The sequence below is a fragment of the Gymnoscopelus braueri genome (assembly GCF_963280865.1).
Source record: "Gymnoscopelus braueri genome assembly, chromosome: 11".
Classification (NCBI taxonomy): Eukaryota; Metazoa; Chordata; class Actinopteri; order Myctophiformes; family Myctophidae; genus Gymnoscopelus; species Gymnoscopelus braueri.
The window spans coordinates 1,486,190-1,510,471 of record NC_137613.1 but is presented as its reverse complement, the minus strand read 5'-3'; the positions used below and the strand labels follow the sequence as shown (position 1 = coordinate 1,510,471).

At 40.3% G+C, this 24,282-nt stretch overlaps 1 protein-coding gene across 1 annotated transcript in view; it reads right to left on the bottom strand.

Annotated features, from left to right (window-relative positions):
• Window positions 1-2,180: 2,180 nt before the first annotated feature.
• LOC308094997 (DNA topoisomerase 2-beta-like) overlaps window positions 2,181-24,282 on the bottom strand; it is a 96,088-nt gene continuing 73,986 nt past the window's right edge. The window contains 7 exon segments of the mRNA XM_080441846.1: window positions 2,181-3,021; window positions 4,818-4,912; window positions 5,269-5,403; window positions 7,633-7,725; window positions 8,675-8,751; window positions 10,936-11,149; window positions 18,851-19,012. Of these exon segments, the coding sequence (XP_080297972.1) occupies window positions 2,836-3,021; window positions 4,818-4,912; window positions 5,269-5,403; window positions 7,633-7,725; window positions 8,675-8,751; window positions 10,936-11,149; window positions 18,851-19,012 (962 nt within the window). The 3' untranslated portion in view covers window positions 2,181-2,835.

Sequence of the window (24,282 nt, the reverse complement as noted above, 5' to 3'; positions counted from 1 at the left end):
CTGTTAGGATTTAGAAGACATTGTAGAATCCCCCAGAAGCAAATATTTGAGTTACAAATGTTTGCTTTAAAATCATATAAATGCAAAGATTTGCACACATTTTCACGAAAAAAACTAAACATATAGCAGATCTACAAGCTCAGTGCCGCGCTACAAGCTTGTATATCAGCCATTTTTGAATAGCCCAAAGTATGTGAAAATGTGTGCAAATCTTTCAATATATATATATAACTCAAATCTTTGCTTCTGGGGGTCCCTGGAACAAAAATATGTTACAAATGTTAAAAAGATTGTATAATATTTAAAGATTTGCACAAATTTTTGCGATTTTCCAAAAAATAGCAGATCTACAAGCTCATAGTGCGGCACTCGGTGCCGCGCTATGAGCTTGTAGATCTGCTATTTTTGAATAGACAAATACACTAACAAATTACACAGATACTCATTTAAGCTATACCTAGGCTAAGTTTGAACTTAGTGTGAGGTCCTGGAAACTAAGTTTAAAGCAATAATGTTGAACTTTGGTCATGCAGAAGCTTGGCTTGTAAAACTATATACCAGGGATATGATCTGTTGCTTCTGTGCGCTTTGTGATCAAGGAACCAGAAATGGCAATTCCATTTATTATTGTCAGTCATTTTTTTTAGTCTTTTCAATTTAGTTTTAGTCACCTGAAATATTTTAGTTTTAGTCTAGTTTTAGTCGACTAAATATCTAAGCTTTTAATCGACTAAATCTACAGTTGATTTACAAACAAAATAAAAACGATATATATATATATATATATATATACATATATACATATATATATATATATATACACATATATATATACATATATATATATATATACATATATATACATACACATATATACATACACACATACATACATACATACATACATATATATATATATATATATACACACATATATATATATATATACATATATACATATATATATATATATTTATATCTCTATATAGATATAGATATATATATCTGTATCTATATCTATATCTATCGTTTTTATTTAGTTTTTGTCAGTGAAGAAACGTAGTCGATGTCATAGTTTTAGTGGATGAAATGAACACAGACTCATTAGACGGCAAAACATTAATTATGGCTTCAGAAGATCATGGATGGTTTCAGCTCTGTGTCAATCACGAACAGCGTTTTCCTATGGCTTCGTCGTAGCGGGGGGGGGGGCTGTGGGCCTGCTCTCAGCAGAAGGAGCAATGTTCTCACTAAGTAAGTGTAGAGGAATATATTGTGGAGTTTCAGCTACTATGCATCCCAGAAATATATAGCTTATAAGGATTTGTAATTTGTAAGGAAATGTAAATATAGCAACTCATTTAGATGTAGGCCTACCTAGGTTTATATATGGTTTTCCAAGGACTAGCCGTTTCACTCATGATACAATTTCTCTTTCCTAACAGATAGTCATTCAGTCCAACTTCATTGTAGCCTATAGTAGCCTTTTCATAAATGATATTTGCCCTTAATAAGCTGTCGTTAAAGTCTACAATATTTAGAGAAATGTAAAGTCTCAAATACAAAAGTAGTAGTTACTAGTTGTGAATGATCAAACTGTACATTTAGACTGAATGTTTCCTTTATCCTCATCTTGCGCTATAATGCACGCAACTGTTTCACCAGGTTTTATTTGTGTCGTTTCTCATAAAGCGTGCATCCGTTGTCCGTCAACAACACAGCCGTCTGTGCGCTGACTAGGGGCGTTGCCAGGCTCTCTCCCCCCCGGCCCCCCGCTACTGCGAATCGATAGGAAAACGCTGTTCGCGTGTCAATCACTCCCCAGCAGGATTGCCAGATCTGCCTATTATAATTTCCCTGCAAGATTGTATTTGAAAATAGCAGATCTACAAGCTCACAACGCGTCGCGATGCGACGCGTTGTGAGCTTGTAGATCGGCTATTTTCAAATAGCTGATGTATATGTTAAAGTGCTCTTGTGGCCCATAGTCGCTTCCTTTGCGCTGGTTTTCCTAGACCTGGTTGCTTGTTTCTCTCACGGAATCTGGCAACACTGCCCCCCAGACCAAATGGAAAGAAGCCAGAGCAACAGATCGTTCACATTTCAGACCAAATGGAAGGAGCCCAGAGCAACAGATCGTTCACATTTCAGACCAAATGGAAGGAGCCCAGAGCAACGGATCGTTGACATTTCCTCGTTTACTTTCAAGTTCATGTTTTCAAAAAAAGGTACATTATTCTGTTTTTTTCTGTCTTTTTTAAACAATTAAAATGTGCTGAAAGCACAGCGTTCTAAAGTCTTCTAAAAGCTGCTTTGGAGACAAATACATCATCAGACCGGTTCAATGAGAATAGAAAAAACAAAAAACAACTGTATAATAATAACAATAATAATAATAATAATAAAAAGTGTAAAACTACACAGGAAACATTAGAAATTATCGAACATCACCAATAATAAAAAGAACAAATAATGAAACTTGGGGATAAAATGTACAAAAGTCCTTTTTTTTGGGGGGGAGGAGGAGGAACAAAAGGACAGATTCCTTTAGCCCATTGATACCTGGAACGCTTCTGTGTCACTTTAGATGTCTTTGGCTATTCAAAAATAGCAGATATACAAGCTCATAGCGCGGCACCGAGTGCCGCGCTATGAACTTGTAGATCTGCTATTTTTGAAAAATCGTGAAAAAAAAAAATTTTAGATTTTTTTTTCCAAAAACTGTTAGGATTTAGATTTTTTTTTAAAGAATGGCCTCAGGTCCTAATGGGTTAGGAGCTGAAAGAGGGGAAGTTTGTGGATGTGTGGCCTTTCCTTCCCTCCTTCCTCCTTTGTCTAGTCGAACATGTCGTCGTCGTCCACCTCCTCGTTGTCGGACTCGGCGAAGTACTTGACCGTCTTCTTGGAGCGTCCGGGCCGCTCTCTGGACGCGTCCAGCAGGGCGGCGCCGTTGTTGTCGTCCAGGTCGTCCTCGTCGGACACGGTGGACGTCAGGGTGGACGTCGGGGCTTTCTTTGATTTCTGCGACACAGAGAGACGGACACGACGAGGTCATAAACACATTTATTATAAACTACTAGACCCATGCCCCCGTGGGGGGGATATGCGCACATGATCTGGCAACCCGAGAGGCAGTTCGTCCCATAGCTCGGGGGGCCGTCCCACAGCTGGGCAGCCGTAACCATGGCGACATTGTTTTTACATAAAAACGCTAATAAACAGCCGAGATTTGGGGAAATGGAAAAACGGGCTTAGCTGTTCCGTGCACATGGTCAATGTCTGTGTGTGTGTGTGTGTGTGTGTGTGTGTGTGTGTGTGTGTGTGTGTGTGTGTGTGTGTGTGTGTGTGTGTGTGTGTTACAGAGCTTTGTAGAGTTATAGGAGTATGGTCTTCATGGAATAAATCCTTTAAATCCATTCAGACCTGTTGTGTCATTTTAAGATCTATTTAGCTATATTCAAAAATAGCAGATCTACAAGCCCATTTGAGCTTGTAGATCTGCTGTTTTTTTTATAAAATCTTTTTGCAAATATATTTTTTAAAGTGAACATTTGTAACTCAAATCTTTGCTTATTTGGAACTAAATATTTTGAGACGGGGGTCCACACAGACGGGGGTCCACACAGACGGGGGTCCACACAGACGGGGGTCCACACAGACGGGGGTCCACACAGATGGGGGTCCACACAGATGGGGGTCCACACAGATGGGGGTCCACAGACAAATCCAAAACTAAACATGTTTTCTAAATCCTAACAGTATGTTTCTATATCAGAGGTGCTCCAACTTTTCCATGTCAAGGACCCCCAACATGATGTATTTGGCCGTGGACCCCCATCTCACAATATTTTGTTCCAGGGACCCCCAGAAGCACAGATTGGAGTAAAAAAAAATCGCTTTAAAACGTATATACTGTATATATATATATATATATATATATATATATATATATATATATATATATATATATATATATATATATATATATATTAGGGGTGGGACGATATGGGTACCTCACGATATTAGGCCCACGATAACAATATATATCACGAAATTCGACGATGTTCGATATATTGCGATATCACGATATTCGATATATATTGCAAGAAATTTCACCAACGATATATCACGATATCTGAAAATATCGATATATTGCGATATCACGATATATTGCATGAAAATTCACCAACGATATATCACGATAGTCCTTGTATTCAATTCATAAACACATAAAATAGCACCAAACAGTTCAAAATCATCATTACACAAATACAGAGTAGGAAAAACAACGTATCACAAACTTAAAAAATAAAATAAAAAAAGACTTTATTTTTTTTTAATATCGATATTTTTCGGCAGTATATCGTTTATTTATCGCGGGAGAAAGTATTGCGATATATCGTCCCACCCCTAATATATATATATATATATTTTCTTTTTTTAAAGATTAGAACTAATATCTGAAAATAGCTGATCTACAAGCTCACAACATGGTGCTCTGTGACGTGTTGTGAGCTTGTAGATCATTGCATTGTTCTCTGCACACAGAGGGACAGAAGGATAAATGCATGATCTTTGATTATTGTATGGATTTGGTTTTGATCTCTTTGCTCCTTCAGACTCATTCATAAACATTCACATTAACTACATGCATTTAAGTAGTGAAAATATAGAAATAAATGCTTCCTTCACAGGACTGTAATTAATAATAATAACAAATTACATATTATTATGATGAAGACCTAGGCTGGCTGCTTGTTATTATTATTATTATTATTATTATTATAATAATAATAATAACTATAATTAACCCTTACCCTGCTGGCTGGCTGCTTGCCAGGTTTCTTCACAGGAGCGTAATCTTCCTCCCCCGATCCAGACGGCTTCCTCTTCCTCGCTCCCCTGCCTTTACCTGCAACACAACACACATCTGTAACACACCTGTAAAACATCTTTAAAACATCTGCTAAACCTCTGTAAAACAGCTGTAAAACCTCTGTAAAACCTCTGTAAAACATTTGTAAAACATCTGTAAAACCTCTGCCTTTACCTGCAAACAATCAAACACAAAACCTTGTATTTCCATATTTTAAAATGTTGTTTTTTCATAAATTAATGTCGGTCGAGCAAAAGTAGCTAAAAATAGCCGACCTGTAAGCTCACAATGCGACGTGTTGTGAGCTTGTAGATCTGCTATTTTCAAAACATTTTGAAAGTGAAAGTGTATCATATTATGATGATTATCATGATTCTTATTGTTTCCTGTACCTTTAAGTGCTGGTGAAGGCTGTTTCTTAGCCTCGGTATCAGAGTCAGAGTCCCAGATGGACTTGTCTGGTTTCTGAGCTGCTTTGGGGGCTGCTGGTGCTTTCCTGGGTTTAGGAGCTTCTGACGGCTTCTTGGCTGTTTAGAGACACATTCATTTACATTACATATTCATTTATATATTCATATTATTACATAAATATACATTAAAACCCAGAGTTGACAGACAGGTGAGCAGTGTTTGATCAGTGTTTGACTGCATTCATAGGCAGCATCTCAGACAGTGTTGATTTTGACAGCAAATGTAGTTTTAGTTTTAGTCTTTAGAATAAAATTCCATTTAGTTTTAGTCATATTTTAGTCATTCTGAAATGTTCTAGTTTTAGTCTAGTTCTAGTCTAGTTCTAGTCTAGTTTTAGTCTAGTTCTAGTCTAGTTCTAGTCTAGTTTTAGTCTAGTTCTAGTCTAGTTCTAGTCTAGTTTTAGTCTAGTTTTAGTCGACTAAATATCATAAGAATTTAGTCGACTAAATCTACAGTTGATTTAGTCGACTAAAATGTATGTTGGCGGTCTTAGTTTTTTAGTCATCATAGCTTAGTTTTTATTTAGTTTTTATGTAGTTTATGTCAGTGTAAAAAGGTAGTCGACCAACATTTTTCGTCATAGTTTTAGTCGACGACGAAATCAACCCTGGTCTCAGCTCCTTAACTGATTCACTGCCAATCACGTAGATCTACGCGAACCTATTTAAAGCCGCCACGTGCCAATCGCGTAGATTTTTTTTTTTTGTTTTTCATATATATATTTTTTTTCTTTCAATTTGACCCAAAGACCAAGGAGAGATGATTTTTCGAAGATCTAGACTCCCATCCACTTCCTTGTTAACTTAAAACTTAAAAAGTCTGTATCTCGGCTCCTGAGTACTTTTTTTTTTTCAATGAAAAACTCTGGCACTGGCTACAAAAATATGAAAATACCTCTGGCAGTTAATGGGTTAATCCATTCAATATGAGAAACACATCTGTGGTCATTTTAACATTTCTTTGGCTATCCAAGCTTGCAGATCTGGATTATTTTTTTTATCGTGGAAAATGTGTGCAAATCTTTGTCCCTGGAACATGGAACAACATATTGTGAGATGGGGGTCCGTGGCCAAACACAAATACATATCATTTTGGGGGTCCTTGACATGGAAAAGTTGGAGCACCACTGATATAGAAACATACTGTTAGGATTTAGAAAACATGTTTAGATCTGGATTTGGCCGCGGAGCCCCATCTCAAAATGTTTTGTTCCAGGGACCCCCTGAAGCAAAGATTTGAGTTACAAATGTTATATTATATTATATAAAAAATACATATTCAAAGATTTGCACACATTTTCAAGATCTTTAAAAAAATAGCAGATCTACAAGCTCGTAGCTTGTAGATCTTGTCTAATCATAAAGGCACACTACACTGTGACTTCATCTAATCATAAAGGCACACTACACTGTGACTTCATCTAATCATAAAGGCACACTACACTGTGACTTCATCTAATCATAAAGGCACACTACACTGTGACTTCATCTAATCATAAAGGCACACTACACTGTGACTTCACATGACAATGTAAGTTTATGAATATTTTATGGGTTAGGGTGACCCAGATTTACATTTACACGTGTGTGTGTGTGTGTGTGTGTGTGTGTGTGTGTGTGTGTGTGTGTGTGTGTGTGTGTGTGTGTGTGTGTGTGTAGACGACATTTTACGAGTGCTCAAATCAAATCTACAAGCTCTAGAAATGTGCAACATTATCTATCTTCATATAGACGTCCTTTCCTTCTTTACATCCTACATCCTCCTCTATCCTACAGCAGTGGTTGCCAAACTGGGGGTCCCCCAAATTACTTTGGGGGGTCCCCAGATGATTAGCTTAATGTGACAGTAAACAAACCAACATACAGTATAAGTGTATACAGGGTATCTGCACATTTATAATGTTACCATTTAATGACTTTTAAAACCTTTTTGATACAAAAAAAAGGAGAAAAAATTAAAACTATTACTGCGTCAAAATTAAGCAACAAACTATACTAAGAACTACCTGAGAAGGAGCAAACATTGTGGTTGCGAGGCTGTGTGAGCTTGCAGATCGGCTATTTTCACAATCTTTATCGGTGTAAATGTAAACGCCTCAACTCCTACAATTCCAAGTGCTTGTCAGGGTGGGGGGTCCCCAGTTCAAATATGATTATTTTGAGGGGTCCCCAGTTCAATTGAGAACCACTCCTCCATCCTACAGAGTAAAAGGACCTGAGAGCTGTTACAAAAGTGCATTAAACATTGGCATTGGAGCTCCCTCTAGTGGATGAAAAAGGCAGTACCTTTCTTGGCAGGAGGCTTGTCAAAGGCAGCGCTGCTGGAGTAAGAGGAGAAGACTGGACCGCTGTCATCGTCACTGTCCAGCTTGAACCCGTCTGGAGGACACACCCCACACACACACACACACACACACACACACACACACACACACACACACACACACACACACACACACACACACACACACACACACACACACACACACACACACACACACACACACACACACACACACACACACACACACACACACACACACATTAAACACTGTACACCTGGAAGCACTATGTTGGACATTTCTATATTTACGGTAGAGTTGTTCCGCTGAAAAGCTGCCTTTTGTTTACGTGGTCTGCTCTTTTTTCCCTCTACACCAATACCTCTTTGCCAAAAGAATTGCAGATCTACAAGTTCACAACGCCTCGCTGCGCGAGGCGTTGTGAACTTGTAGATCTGCTATTTTTGGCTAAAGTTCTCCTCAGGAAAGGGACGCTAGGGTTCAAGTGGTTCAGGTAAAATAAAAAATCATATCGCACAAAGATTTGGCGGACCCCCTGCAGTAACTCTGAGGACCCCCTAGGGGGTCCCAGACCCCCTGTTGAAGACCCCTGTCCGAGACCATTAGGGTTTCCATTCTAATACTCTTTAAAAAAAAATAGTGGTGGCGACTGAGAACATTAATCCATGCAGAGGTTTTGCCTCCGAATAGGGGAAGGTTGATGTTGGCTAAAACCTCCTAGGAATGTTCCAGAGAAGACGAGCGAGCGGGCAGACAGACAGACAGACAGACAGACAGACAGACAGACAGACAGACAGACAGACAGACAGACAGACAGACAGACAGACAGACAGACAGACAGACATCAAAGGTGCAGACAGAACCAGAGGCCCTCAGCAAAAAACACAAACAAAACAAACAAACCCAACAGCCGAGGCACACTGACACTTGACTGACAACTTCCTACAAAGGGCTTCATCTAATATTTACCTCAGAGAAGGGAATAGAGAGAGGCTGAGCATAGCATAGCGTCTGGATGCACTCACCACTGTCGTTGCTCTTCTCAGAGGCCTTGGAGGAGAAGATGCTGGCTGCCTCTTTCTTCTTAGCTGCTGGTGCCGACCTGCGGGGAGTCAAACAAAAACACAACAACATTACATTATTCACGTCACCTCGTACAGCTTGACATCCTGCGTTAAAAAAAAGAAAAGCTAGAATATGTAATATACTGCAACGATAGGAAATGTCATGAAAATGTGTATAATTCAAGGTAACATTTTCCACGGTGCAAACAGGATGCACTGCGGTGGATTCAAACGTCTACACACACCTTCTATTGTATGATAGATACTAAGGGTGTAACGATACGTTTTAACAACGATTCGATACGTATCGAGATACTTGGTCGTCGATACGATACATGAACGATACAGGTTAATTTAGAACGATACGATTCGATGATTTAAAATCGATATAGTAACTATTTATTACCCAAAAATTCTGTGTGAAAAATAAATACCTGGATACTGGATATAAACCCCTCTTTCTCTTTTTTCTTCTTAACACTCTCACCGCCGGGCCCGTAGCCTACGGGCCGATAAATCCAACTGTACAGCGCCGATCCCGTAGCCTACGGGCTGTGGTGCTTTTCGCGCTAAAAATTTCCGGGTGCACTTTCGGAATTTTTTTGATCCACTTCCGTTTCCGGTTTGATGACCGGAAACGGAATTATTTGGGATCCGGTTTTGACGATCACGTCCGCCCTCGTTCTACAGACGAAACTGAAACTCAATTCTCTTAGTTTTTTCTCCTCGCATTTCACTGTTTAACGTAATCCGCTCTAACTACAACATGGATACCCCGTTTGACACGTGGTTTTCACTGGGAGATACAGTGAGATGTCGCGGATGTAAACAGACCGTGTACGGCTCAATCTTAAGGATTTTAACAAGATCTATGGCGACATGAAAAAAACAAAAAAACAACAAAAACACCTTGGCACTGGTGCGTACATTATGAGATTAACCTCTGGCGGTCGATGTGTTAACACATTCCATGCCAGACGTTAATCTCATAATGTACTCACCAGTGCCAACGTGTTATTGTTGTTTTTTAGTTTTTTTCACGTCGCCATAGACCTTGTTAAAATCCTTAAGATTGAGCTGTGCACTGTCTGTATACATCGCCCACATCTCACTGAATCGACCAGTGAAAACCACGTGTCAAACGGAGCTCCATTGTTGTAGTTAGAACGGTTTACGTTAAACAGTGATATGCGAGGAGAAAAAACTACAAGGAGAAAATGGAGTTTCAGTTTCGTCATTAGAACGAGGGCCGACGGGATCGGCAAAACCGGATCCCAAATAATTCTGTTTCCGGTGGTCAAACCGGAACCGGAAATGGATCAAATAATTCCGAAAGTGCACTTTTGGTGAAATCTACGCGAACCGGCGGTTCGCGTAGATCTACGCGATTGGCACTCAATGTGTTAAAAGTACTTAGTATTGATAACATTGAATATTTGCATGGCAAAACGATTCGATACGATACAAAGTCAAACGACGCGATATTTTGCTGTTTGCATATCGATATAGTAGATCGCTGAAAATTCTAAACTATTCTCTGATGCAGTTACTATATGGTTACACCTCTAACAGATACATTAGTGTTATTTTCATCTCACTAGAACAGTGGTTTTCAATCCTTTTCATATCAAGGTCCATTTATTTATTCTGCATTTGAGCCACAGAACCAGTTTGATGAGATTCAGACTCTCAGACACAAGACTTAGAATATTGTTGTTATCGATGCATTAGATTTTGTCCACAATTCCATCCATGATGTATAGATGTTGGTTCCATAGCAGAGATAACAGGTCAATGTTGATCAAAATAACAATTATTTAGCATGCAGATGTTTAACGATAATTTAACTCTTGAGTGTGTTGTTGTAAACGCTCCAACATGTGTGTAAGTGTGTTGTTGTAAACATGTGTGTAAGTGTGTTGTTGTAAACATGTGTGTAAGTGTGTTGTTGTAAACATGTGTGTAAGTGTGTTGTTGTAAACATGTGTGTAAGTGTGTTGTTGTAAACATGTGTGTAAGTGTGTTGTTGTAAACATGTGTGTAAGTGTGTTGTTGTAAACATGTGTGTAAGTGTGTTGTTGTAAACATGTGTGTAAGTGTGTTGTTGTAAACATGTGTGTAAGTGTGTTGTTGTAAACATGTGTGTAAGTGTGTTGTTGTAAACATGTGTGTAAGTGTGTAGTTGTAAACATGTGTGTGAGTGTGTAGTTGTCGGTCCTTACGTGGTGGTGTGTTTAGGGGGAGGAGGAGGAGGAGGGTAGGCGTCCTCTTCCTCGTCCTCGTCGTTGTAACTGTCCTTGGTCTCCGAGGCGGCGAAGTCGTCTTTGTAGGACGGCGACCTGACCGGAGACGAGAGTGCCACGTCGTCTTCGCCGTTCTCCTCTTCGTCGTTCTCCTCTTCCTCAGAGAAATCAAACGTGTATTTGGCCTTGCCGGCTGAAAAGAGAGGAGAAAGAAAGTCAAGACACGTTCATGACCTATGATTACAATGTAGCCATTTATCAGACTCTCTTTATCCAGAGAGACTTACAGTAAACAAGATAAACACATACATAGAATACAGAGAGACAGTGTAGTGTCTCAGTAAACTATAGGATCATAGAATACAGAGACAGTGTAGTGTCTCAGTAAACTATAGGATCATAGAATACAGAGACAGTGTAGTGTCTCAGTAAACTATAGGATCATAGAATACAGAGACAGTGTAGTGTCTCAGTAAACTATAGGATCATAGAATACAGAGACAATGTAGTGTCTCAGTACATTATAGGATCATAGAATACAGAGACAGTGTAGTGTCTCAGTAAACTATAGGATAATAGAATACAGAGAGACAGTGTAGTGTCGCAGTAAACTATAGGATCATAGAATACAGAGAGACAGTGTAGTGTCGCAGTAAACTATAGGATCATAGAATACAGAGACAATGTAGTGTCTCAGTACATTATAGGATCATAGAATACAGAGAGACAGTGTAGTGTCTCAGTAAACTATAGGATCATAGAATACAGAGAGACAGTGTAGTGTCGCAGTAAACTATAGGATCATAGAATACAGAGACAGTGTAGTGTCTCAGTAAACTATAGGATCATAGAATACAGAGACAGTGTAGTGTCTCAGTAAACTATAGGATCATAGAATACAGAGAGACAGTGTAGTGTCTCAGTAAACTATAGGATCATAGAATACAGAGACAGTGTAGTGTCTCAGTAAACTATAGGATCATAGAATACAGAGACAGTGTAGTGTCTCAGTAAACTATAGGATCATAGAATACAGAGAGACAGTGTAGTGTATCAGTAAACTATAGGATCATAGAGAGACAGTGTAGTGTCTCAGTAAACTATAGGATCATAGAATACAGAGACAGTGTAGTGTCTCAGTAAACTATAGGATCATAGAATACAGAGACAGTGTAGTGTCTCAGTAAACTATAGGATCATAGAATACAGAGACAGTGTAGTGTCTCAGTAAACTATAGGATCATAGAATACAGAGAGACAGTGTAGTGTCTCAGTAAACTATAGGATCATAGAATACAGAGAGACAGTGTAGTGTCTCAGTAAACTATAGGATCATAGAATACAGAGAGACAGTGTAGTGTCTCAGTAAACTATAGGATCATAGAATACAGAGACAGTGTAGTGTCTCAGTAAACTATAGGATCATAGAATACAGAGAGACAGTGTAGTGTCTCAGTAAACTATAGGATCATAGAATACAGAGACAGTGTAGTGTCTCAGTAAACTATAGGATCATAGAATACAGAGACAGTGTAGTGTCTCAGTAAACTATAGGATCATAGAATACAGAGACAGTGTAGTGTCTCAGTAAACTATAGGATCATAGAATACAGAGACAATGTAGTGTCTCAGTACATTATAGGATCATAGAATACAGAGACAGTGTAGTGTCTCAGTAAACTATAGGATCATAGAATACAGAGAGACAGTGTAGTGTCGCAGTAAACTATAGGATCATAGAATACAGAGACAATGTAGTGTCTCAGTACATTATAGGATCATAGAATACAGAGAGACAGTGTAGTGTCTCAGTAAACTATAGGATCATAGAATACAGAGAGACAGTGTAGTGTGGCAGTAAACTATAGGATCATAGAATACAGAGACAGTGTAGTGTCTCAGTAAACTATAGGATCATAGAATACAGAGACAGTGTAGTGTCTCAGTAAACTATAGGATCATAGAATACAGAGAGACAGTGTAGTGTCTCAGTAAACTATAGGATCATAGAATACAGAGACAGTGTAGTGTCTCAGTAAACTATAGGATCATAGAATACAGAGACAGTGTAGTGTCTCAGTAAACTATAGGATCATAGAATACAGAGAGACAGTGTAGTGTATCAGTAAACTATAGGATCATAGAAAACACAGAGAGACAGTGTAGTGTCTCAGTAAACTATAGGATCATAGAATACAGAGACAGTGTAGTGTCTCAGTAAACTATAGGATCATAGAATACAGAGACAATGTAGTGTCTCAGTACATTATAGGATCATAGAATACAGAGAGACAGTGTAGTGTCTCAGTAAACTATAGGATCATAGAATACAGAGAGACAGTGTAGTGTCGCAGTAAACTATAGGATCATAGAATACAGAGACAGTGTAGTGTCTCAGTAAACTATAGGATCATAGAATACAGAGACAGTGTAGTGTCTCAGTAAACTATAGGATCATATAATACAGAGAGACAGTGTAGTGTCTCAGTAAACTATAGGATCATAGAATACAGAGACAGTGTAGTGTCTCAGTAAACTATAGGATCATAGAATACAGAGACAGTGTAGTGTCTCAGTAAACTATAGGATCATAGAATACAGAGAGACAGTGTAGTGTATCAGTAAACTATAGGATCATAGAAAACACAGAGAGACAGTGTAGTGTCTCAGTAAACTATAGGATCATAGAATACAGAGACAGTGTAGTGTCTCAGTAAACTATAGGATCATAGAATACAGAGAGACAGTGTAGTGTCTGAGTAAACTATAGGATCATAGAATACAGAGAGACAGTGTAGTGTCTCAGTAAACTATAGGATCATAGAATACAGAGACAGTGTAGTGTCTCAGTAAACTATAGGATCATAGAATACAGAGAGACCGTGTAGTGTCTCAGTAAACTATAGGATCATAGAATACAGAGACAGTGTAGTGTCTCAGTAAACTATAGGATCATAGAATACAGAGACAGTGTAGTGTCTCAGTAAACTATAGGATCATAGAATACAGAGACAGTGTAGTGTCTCAGTAAACTATAGGATCATAGAATACAGAGACAGTGTAGTGTCTCAGTAAACTATAGGATCATAGAATACAGAGACAGTGTAGTGTCTCAGTAAACTATAGGATCATAGAATACAGAGAGACAGTGAAGTGTCTCAGTAAACTATAGGATCATAGAATACAGAGACAGTGTAGTGTCTCAGTAAACTATAGGATCATAGAATACAGAGACAGTGTAGCGTCTCAGTAAACTATAGGATCATAGAATACAGAGAGACAGTGTAGTGTCTCAGTAAACTATAGGGTCATAGAATACAGAGAGACAGTGTAGTGTCTCAGTAAACTATAGGATCATAGAATACAGAGACAGTGTAGTGTCTCAGTAAGCTATAGGATCATAGAATACAGAGACAGTGTAGTTTCTCAGTAAACTATAGGATCATAGAATACAGAGACAGTGTAGTGTCTCAGTAAACTATAGGATCATAGAATACAGAGACAGTGTAGTGTCTCAGTAAACTATAGGATCATAGAATACAGAGACAGTGTAGTGTCTCAGTAAACTATAGGATCATAGAATACAGAGAGACAGTGTAGTGTCTCAGTAAACTATAGGATCATAGAATACATAGAGACAGTGTAGTGTCTCAGTAAACTATAGGATCATAGAATACAGAGAGACAGTGTAGTGTCTCAGTAAACTATAGGATCATAGAATACAGAGAGACAGTGTAGTGTCTCAGTAAACTATAGGATCATAGAATACAGAGAGACAGTGTAGTGTCTCAGTAAACTATAGGATCATAGAATACAGAGAGACAGTGTAGTGTATCAGTAAACTATAGGATCATAGAAAACACAGAGAGACAGTGTAGTGTCTCAGTAAACTATAGGATCATAGAATACAGAGACAGTGTAGTGTCTCAGTAAACTATAGGATCATAGAATACAGAGAGACAGTGTAGTGTCTGAGTAAACTATAGGATCATAGAATACAGAGAGACAGTGTAGTGTCTCAGTAAACTATAGGATCATAGAATACAGAGACAGTGTAGTGTCTCAGTAAACTATAGGATCATAGAATACAGAGAGACAGTGTAGTGTCTCAGTAAACTATAGGATCATAGAATACAGAGACAGTGTAGTGTCTCAGTAAACTATAGGATCATAGAATACAGAGACAGTGTAGTGTCTCAGTAAACTATAGGATCATAGAATACAGAGACAGTGTAGTGTCTCAGTAAACTATAGGATCATAGAATACAGAGACAGTGTAGTGTCTCAGTAAACTATAGGATCATAGAATACAGAGACAGTGTAGTGTCTCAGTAAACTATAGGATCATAGAATACAGAGAGACAGTGAAGTGTCTCAGTAAACTATAGGATCATAGAATACAGAGACAGTGTAGTGTCTCAGTAAACTATAGGATCATAGAATACAGAGACAGTGTAGCGTCTCAGTAAACTATAGGATCATAGAATACAGAGAGACAGTGTAGTGTCTCAGTAAACTATAGGGTCATAGAATACAGAGAGACAGTGTAGTGTCTCAGTAAACTATAGGATCATAGAATACAGAGACAGTGTAGTGTCTCAGTAAACTATAGGATCATAGAATACAGAGACAGTGTAGTGTCTCAGTAAACTATAGGATCATAGAATACAGAGACAGTGTAGTGTCTCAGTAAACTATAGGATCATAGAATACAGAGACACAGTGTAGTGTCTCAGTAAACTATAGGATCATAGAATACAGAGAGACAGTGTAGTGTATCAGTAAACTATAGGATGCCAGGTAAACCATGAACCTACCATCAGTCTAAATAACATGCGATCTAAATGACATTTTAACCTTGTGGTCAAAAACAAGCCTAAGGTAACAAAAAAAAACTAGAACAAATTACCAGTCTGTCTGCATCTTGGTCAAAAGTAGGTCGAGTGCTATCGAGACTATTTTTAAATGTCCCATATGTCAACTCACGTCTACAATGAACACAATTATGATACAATTGTCCAATAATAATTGTTGCCGTTGCCCAGGGGTTGCATCAGACCGGCAAGAGTGCTCAGGCGTGTCGGGCGCAACGCCAGCTAATCAAGCTTACGGAGTTCAGGATACAAAAAGCTTGTTAACCCATTAAGACCTGGAACTGTGTCATTTTTTGATTTTAGCTAAAAAGCATTATTTTACACTTTGGGCTATTCAAAAATAGCAGATATACAAGCTCATAGCGCGGCACCGAGTGCCGCGCTACGAGCTTGTAGATCTGCTATTTTTGAAAAATCGTGAAAATGTGTGCAAATCTTTGAATATATATTTTTTTAAAGCGAACATTTTTAACTCAAATTTTTGCTTCTGGGGGGTCCCTGGAACAAGATATTTTGATGGGGGTCCGCGGCCAAATACATATAATTTTGGGGGTCCTTGACATGAAAAAGATTGAGCACCATTGATATAGAAACATACGTTTTTCAGAATAATGTTGGGATTTAGGAGACATGTAGAATCGGCTTCAGGTCTCAATGGGTTAAGCACTTTCAACCTGGCGCCCCTGTTTTGGGCAGGTCATTATAGGCAGACCATTCTCTAACATAGCTTTAGTGCTACGTGTGTGTGTGGAGAAAACAGCCCACCTACTGTACCAGGTCACAATGTGTCACATCGCCAATACGGCATAAAAGTTGTCTTTGGTCACAGACATTATATCATTGTATATACGTGCTGCTATCTGTCACGCATTATTTATTATGTGTTCCTTCCTCTCTATTCTATTCTCTCTTCCCTATTTTAACTGTTCCTTTCATCTTTACCAACTCTTTACTTTTGTAACTGTGTGATAAGACAATAAAGTTTGATTGATTGTTTTAATGATTGACTGATTGATTGATTGATTGATAGCTCAATCTGAGATTCATTGTATACTAGATGTAGAGGGTATACAAAAAGCTGTTTAAGCACTTTAAACCTGCTGTGTTTTGGACACGCCATGAGCAAAACTTATTTAAAATAGTCTAATCCTTTCTGTGTGGAGATTGCATGTTCTCCCCGTGTCTCCTAGGGTAGTTGATACCCTCACAAAAAACATAATAATCCTGTAATAATAATCCTGGTCACTATACTGCCTCCCCCTGGTCAGCCGGGGCGCCTGATGGAGGGGAAAGGTACTGGTTGGAATAACGTGTTCCTTCCACACGCTACGTCCTACCGGGGACACTCCCCCCTGTCAGGTGATAAGAAGCTACGTCCTACCGGGGACACTCCCCCCTGTCAGGTGATAAGAAGCTACGTCCTACCGGGGACACTCCCCCCTGTCAGGTGATAAGAAGCTACGTCCTACCGGGGACACTCCTCCCTGTCAGGTGATAAGAAGCTACGTCCTACCGGGGACACTCCCCCCTGTCAGGTGATAAGAAGCTACGTCCTACCGGGGAAACTCCCCCCTGTCAGGTGATAAGAAGCTACGTCCTACCGGGGAAACTCCTCCCTGTCAGGTGATAAGAAGCTACGTCCTACCGGGGACACTCCCCCCTGTCAGGTGATAAGAAGCTACGTCCTACCGGGGACACTCCCCCCTGTCAGGTGATAAGAAGCTACGTCCTACCGGGGAAACTCCTCCCTGTCAGGTGATAAGAAGCTACGTCCTACCGGGGACACTCCTCCCTGTCAGGTGATAAGAAGCTACGTCCTACCGGGGACACTCCCCCCTGTCAGGTGATAAGAAGCTACGTCCTACCGGGGAAACTCCCCCCTGTCAGGTGATAAGAAGCTACGTCCTACTGGGGAAACTCCCCCCTGTCAGGTGACAAGAAGCTACGTCCTACCGGGGAAACTCCCCCCTGTCAGGTGATAAGAAGCTACGTCCTACCGGGGAAACTCCCCCCTGTCAGGTGATAAGAAGCTACGTCCTACCGGGGAAACTCCTCCCTGTCAGGTGATAAGAAGCTACGTCCTACCGGGGAAACTCCTCCCTGTCAGGTGATAAGAAGCTACGTCCTACCGGGGACACTCCCCCCTGTCAGGTGATAAGAAGCTACGTCCTACCGGGGACACTCCCCCCTGTCAGGTGATAAGAAGCGGCCTGCTCACTCCTCATGCATTGAAGGAAGCATGAGCTCAGTTCTGGGCTCTCCCCAGGCTGGCAGAGGGAGAGTAGAGCCCAGGATTACATAGGCAATTGGCACTGGGTGAAAAAATTAGTTACAAAATCGTGGGATAAAAAAATTAAAAGTCTAATACTATATGCTTAATTTACTCTGTCGGGCGTGGGTTTTGTGCGGCGAAAGCTGCCCATCTGCAAGCTCACCACCCATCGGCTATTTTCACCATGCACCACGGTCGTGCACAGAAGTATAGAACAGGGCTTAAATGTTCTCTGAAGCCACAGGCAGCTCAGTGTGAGATAACTGTGGTCTACCTGATGCTCTCAGAGTGAGATAACTGTGGTCTACCTGATGCCCTCAGTGTGAGATAACTGTGGTCTACCTGATGCTCTCAGAGTGAGATAACTGTGGTCTACCTGATGCTCTCAGTGTGAGATAACTGTGGTCTACCTGATGCCCTCAGTGTGAGATAACTGTGGTCTACAGTACCTGATGCTCTCAGTGAGAGATAACTGTGGTCTACCTGATGCCCTCAGTGAGATAACTGTGGTCTACCTGATGCTCTGAGATAACTGTGGTCTACCTGATGCTCTCAGTGTGAGATAACTGTGGTCTACCTGATGCTCTCAGAGTGAGATAACTGTGGTCTACCTGATGCTCTCAGTGAGATAACTGTGGTCTACCTGATGCCCTCAGAGTGAGATAACTGTGGTCTACCTGATGCCCTCAGTATGAGATAACTGTGGTCTACCTGATGCTCTCAGTGAGATAACTGTGGTCTACAGTACCTGATGCTCTCTGGGATTTGGTTTCTCTGGGGATGATGGGCTCCTCATTGTCCTCCACGTCACTGGGGTCTGATTTGGACTCGTCGTCAGACCAGGGGTTACGCTTCTTCACCTTCTTGGGGGTCCCCTTGGGACCCGGGGGTTTCCTCACTCTGGGAGCGCCTGCAATCAAGAAAAAAACACAAAATATAATGCCATGCGAAATCAACATGAGCGGATAGCGAGCGTGACAACAGCTCCACTCCGCTCACATGCTCTGGTGTAATTGTAGAAAATAAGTCATTTCTTGGGTGAACTACTCCTTTAAAGCTTAAAGTTAAAGCTGCCCTCTGGAGCGTTTGTGTCCTCCCAGAGAGGACATGCTGGCTTGTTTAATCCATGCATATGCTCTCAACATGACACAAGACCACCTTCTGGTACAGTATGTGTTTATGCTCTCAACATGACACAAGAAGACCTTCTGGTACAGTATGTGTTTATGCTCTCAACATGACACAAGAAGACCTTCTGGGTACAGTATGTGTTTATGCTCTCAACATGACACAAGACCACCTTCTGGGTACAGTATGTGTTTATGCTCTCACAGGGATTAAAGCCAGAAAAAATCCCAAGACTGAAAAGGATTTTTAGATGGGGGGGGGGTGCCTGAAAATCATTGTCAGACCGGGGGGGGGGACGTTGTGAAAGGGGAAACCCCCGAACCTTGCATCGGTTTATAGTGATGGGCCGATACCACATTTCTTCAATTCGATACCGATATTTTTGGGGGCGATTTTCCGATACCGATACCGATACCGGAACCGGAAACAGAATCAAACCGGAAACGGGACCGGAAATTGCCATACCGGAACCGGACATTGCGATAAACCGGAAACGGAAGTACCGGAACCGGAAATTGAGATAAACCGGAAGTACATGAAAAAGTATCGTTTTTTTTTTTTAAGTATCGATACCAAACGATATTCAGACAATCGATCGATATATCGATACAAGTATCGATATGCCCATCACTATAATTTACCCCTGTCCTAGAATAAGACAGGGACAGGGCTGCCAACTTTCAGAAATTTCTAAGAGTGAGACTTTAACTGTCGGGCGGCGAATTTTTTTAAAATAAATAATAAAGGCTGGTATTATAATATGTTACTCTCTACCTCCCCCTACAGACTGGTATTATACTATGCTACTCTCTACCTCCCCCTACAGGCTGGTATTATAATATGTTACTCTCTACCTCCCCCTACAGGCTGGTATTATAATATGTTACTCTCTACCTCCCCCTACAGGCTGGTATTATAATATGTTACTCTCTACCTCCCTCTACAGGCTGGTATTATAATATGTTACTCTCTACCTCCCCCTACAGACTGGTATTATACTATGTTACTCTCTACCTCCCCCTACAGGCTGGTATTATAATATGTTACTCTCTATCTCCCCCTACAGGCTGGTATTATAATATGTTACTCTCTACCTCCCTCTACAGGCTGGTATTATAATATGTTACTCTCTACCTCCCCCTACAGACTGGTATTATACTATGTTACTCTCTACCTCCCCCTACAGGCTGGTATTATAATATGTTACTCTCTATCTCCCCCTACAGGCTGGTATTATAATATGTTACTCTCTACCTCCCTCTACAGGCTGGTATTATAATATGTTACTCTCTACCTCCCCCTACAGACTGGTATTATACTATGTTACTCTCTACCTCCCCCTACAGGCTGGTATTATAATATGTTACTCTCTACCTCCCCCTACAGGCTGGTATTATGATATGTTACTCTCTACCTCCCCCTACAGGCTGGTATTATAATATGTTACTCTCTACCTCCCTCTACAGGCTGGTATTATAATATGTTACTCTCTACCTCCCCCTACAGACTGGTATTATACTATGTTACTCTCTACCTCCCCCTACAGGCTGGTATTATAATATGTTACTCTCTATCTCCCCCTACAGGCTGGTATTATAATATGTTACTCTCTACCTCCCTCTACAGGCTGGTATTATAATATGTTACTCTCTACCTCCCCCTACAGACTGGTATTATACTATGTTACTCTCTACCTCCCCCTACAGGCTGGTATTATAATATGTTACTCTCTACCTCCCCCTACAGGCTGGTATTATAATGTGACTCTCTACCTCCCCTACAGGCTGGTATTATAATGTGACTCTCTACCTCCCCCTACAGGCTGGTAGGGCCTGTAATAAAGGCCAATCAAAAAGAAGGCCATCAAATAAAACGAAGATTTTTTTAAGTCCACGGAAATAATGAATTTAACTTGAAGGTTAAGGATGATTTAATTGTAATATAGTACAAGAATAGTGTAACTACTGTATCTGTAAAATATAACCCATTTATTTCATAAAATTATGTATTGGGTTATAGCCTATTTGTCTCAATATTTGTCACATTCAGCCCTGGACTTCACTAGGGGTCACATTAATCACATTAGAATCACAGATTAGAGATTTTATGTATTTTCCCCTATTTTCTGTATTTTTCACTATTTAAAATATATAGTATTTCTTAATTTGTAATAATTATAGCTCGTAGATTGGCTTTTTTCACCATTAGAAATTGTTTTAAAATAAAAGGTAAACAGTTTTCCCAACCGACAGAGAGTCAGAGACAATATTTTGCCTATATATGGTTCTGTATTAGTGTATGAGTCAGTTTTAGCAGATTTCATTCTAATTGGCTACTGTAGACTGCCTATGAATTTCATGGGCCTGGGTAGGGCCACCTGGCCTGGCGGATATCTGCCCTGTTGCGCAGCAGCACGTCAGCAAGTGAAGGAAATGAATAAATACAAATAAACATAATGTTTTGATGGATAAATGCAAATGATTAAATCATATATATATCTTCGCTGTCAGGCCGAAACCTTGTATTTCCATATTTCAACTTTATGTTTTTTCATAAATGAATGCCTTACTTCAGCGGTTCTCAAACTGGGGTCCGGGGACCCCCAGGGGTCCTTGAGGAGTTACATGACTTTAACTATGAGAGTGTTCCATTTGTACACTCTCAGAGTTAGGATTTCTTAGTATAGATTGGGGTCCCAGAGATAGCAAAGAGGTATCACATGGGGGTCCGTGGCCTAATGCTTATTAAACTGGGGGTCCATGAAATTAAAAAGTATGGGAACCACTGCCCTACTTCATCATACAAGAGTGTCACACTATAAGAGTAAAAATAGCCGATCTACAAACTCCCAACATGCCGAGATATGATGTGTTGTGAGCTTGTAGATCAGCTATTTTCACAAATTACAATTTCCTATAGTATTGTTTGTTGATTACTTTTCATGCAGTAATGCTATTTTATATTTCATTTCTTCCTTCTTTTTTTTGTATTAAAAAGGTCTTTAAAAAAATGGTCACTTTACTGTCATCTGGGGACCCCCCCCAAACAAAAAAATTACGTGGGGACCCCCCTGGGCCTTGTGGGTCCCGACACACAGGTTGAGAACCAGTGATTTGACTAACACTGCTAGTCACGGTTTGTTGTTAAAGTTTGCTGTCAATGACAGTCACATCAGAGCCTTCATTCACAACCAACGCCTCCATGATTTATGCTCGACTGACCGGTACGGCGCTACCACAGGTGGGAGTATAAACACAACAGTGCAATGCATGGTGGATAAACCTCCCCGCCTCCTGCCTTGAAAACCAATCATGATACCGTCACAAATGAAACACCGCCCAGAGTTTTGGCATTGACACCTGTATGGGTGATTTTTTTGTGAGTGACAAATAAATCCTCTCTGATTGGCAAACATAGCAATTGTTCCGCTGCTTATTTTAATGCAAGTGAACGTAAGCTAAGCATACGTTTATTGTCAATTACTGCTCTCCCTGCAACAAATAATTATATCCTACCTGTTACGTGGTGTAATCCACTTTCGATTAAAAACAACAGTGTATTCCATTGTTCCTGTGATTTCATCGTTTGGACACTGCCACCATCCATACAGAGTAAAATCCATAACTTCAGCGGTAAATCCGTGCTACTTTAAGTCAGAATGAACGGAGCACAACTAACACAACTAACATTTCATGCCGTAAAAATAGCAGATCTACAAGCTCACAACGCGTCCCGTTCGTGATGCGTTGTGAGCGTTGGGAATGGAGCACTTAATGCATGCCGTAAACATAGCAGATCTACAAGCTCACAACGCGTACCGTTCGTGACCTGTTGTGAGCTTGTAGGTCTGCTATTTACCGCGCACGACACCGCCACACAGCTAAGTATATTGCTGAGGGCTAAACACGGTGTCGGGTTACAGGGGTTGTGACGCAGCACCAACGCAGCACTCTGAGCAGCTGATATTTATCGCTGGTGATGGATTATTTTTTAATTCTATGGGATGGTGGATGCTTTGTAATTTGGAGATCATTTTGAATAGCAAGTAGGCTACATTTTGATGACTTCGGTCATGTCATTGACACCGCGGGCATATACACATACCCCCCCACCCACTTTTTTTTTTTTTTTGCAGATCTGCACAGATCTCATAAATGACCCCTAAAAAATCCTCACGACGGAAATCCGTCGCCACGACGGAGAACTTTAATCCATGCTCTCAACATGACACAAGAAGACCTTCTGGGTACAGTATGTGTTTATGCTCTCAACATGACACAAGACCACCTTCTGGTACAGTATGTGTTTATGCTCTCAACATGACACAAGAAGACCTTCTGGTACAGTATGTGTTTATGCTCTCAACATGACACAAGAAGACCTTCTGGTACAGTATGTGTTTATGCTCTCAACATGACACAAGAAGACCTTCTGGTACAGTATGTGTTTATGCTCTCAACATGACACAAGAAGACCTTCTGGTACAGTGTGTGTTTATGCTCTCAACATGACACAAGAAGACCTTCTGGGTACAGTGTGTGTTTATGCTCTCAACATGACACAAGAAGACCTTCTGGTACAGTATGTGTTTATGCTCTCAACATGACACAAGAAGACCTTCTGGTACAGTATGTGTTTATGCTCTCAACATGACACAAGAAGACCTTCTGGTACAGTATGTGTTTATGCTCTCAACATGACACAAGAAGACCTTCTGGTACAGTATGTGTTTATGCTCTCAACATGACACAAGAAGACCTTCTGGTACAGTATGTGTTTATGCTCTCAACATGACACAAGAAGACCTTCTGGTACAGTATGTGTTTATGCTCTCAACATGACACAAGAAGACCTTCTGGTACAGTATGTGTTTATGCTCTCAACATGACACAAGAAGACCTTCTGGTACAGTGTGTGTTTATGCTCTCAACATGACACAAGAAGACCTTCTGGGTACAGTGTGTGTTTATGCTCTCAACATGACACAAGAAGACCTTCTGGTACAGTGTGTGTTTATGCTCTCAACATGACACAAGAAGACCTTCTGGGTAC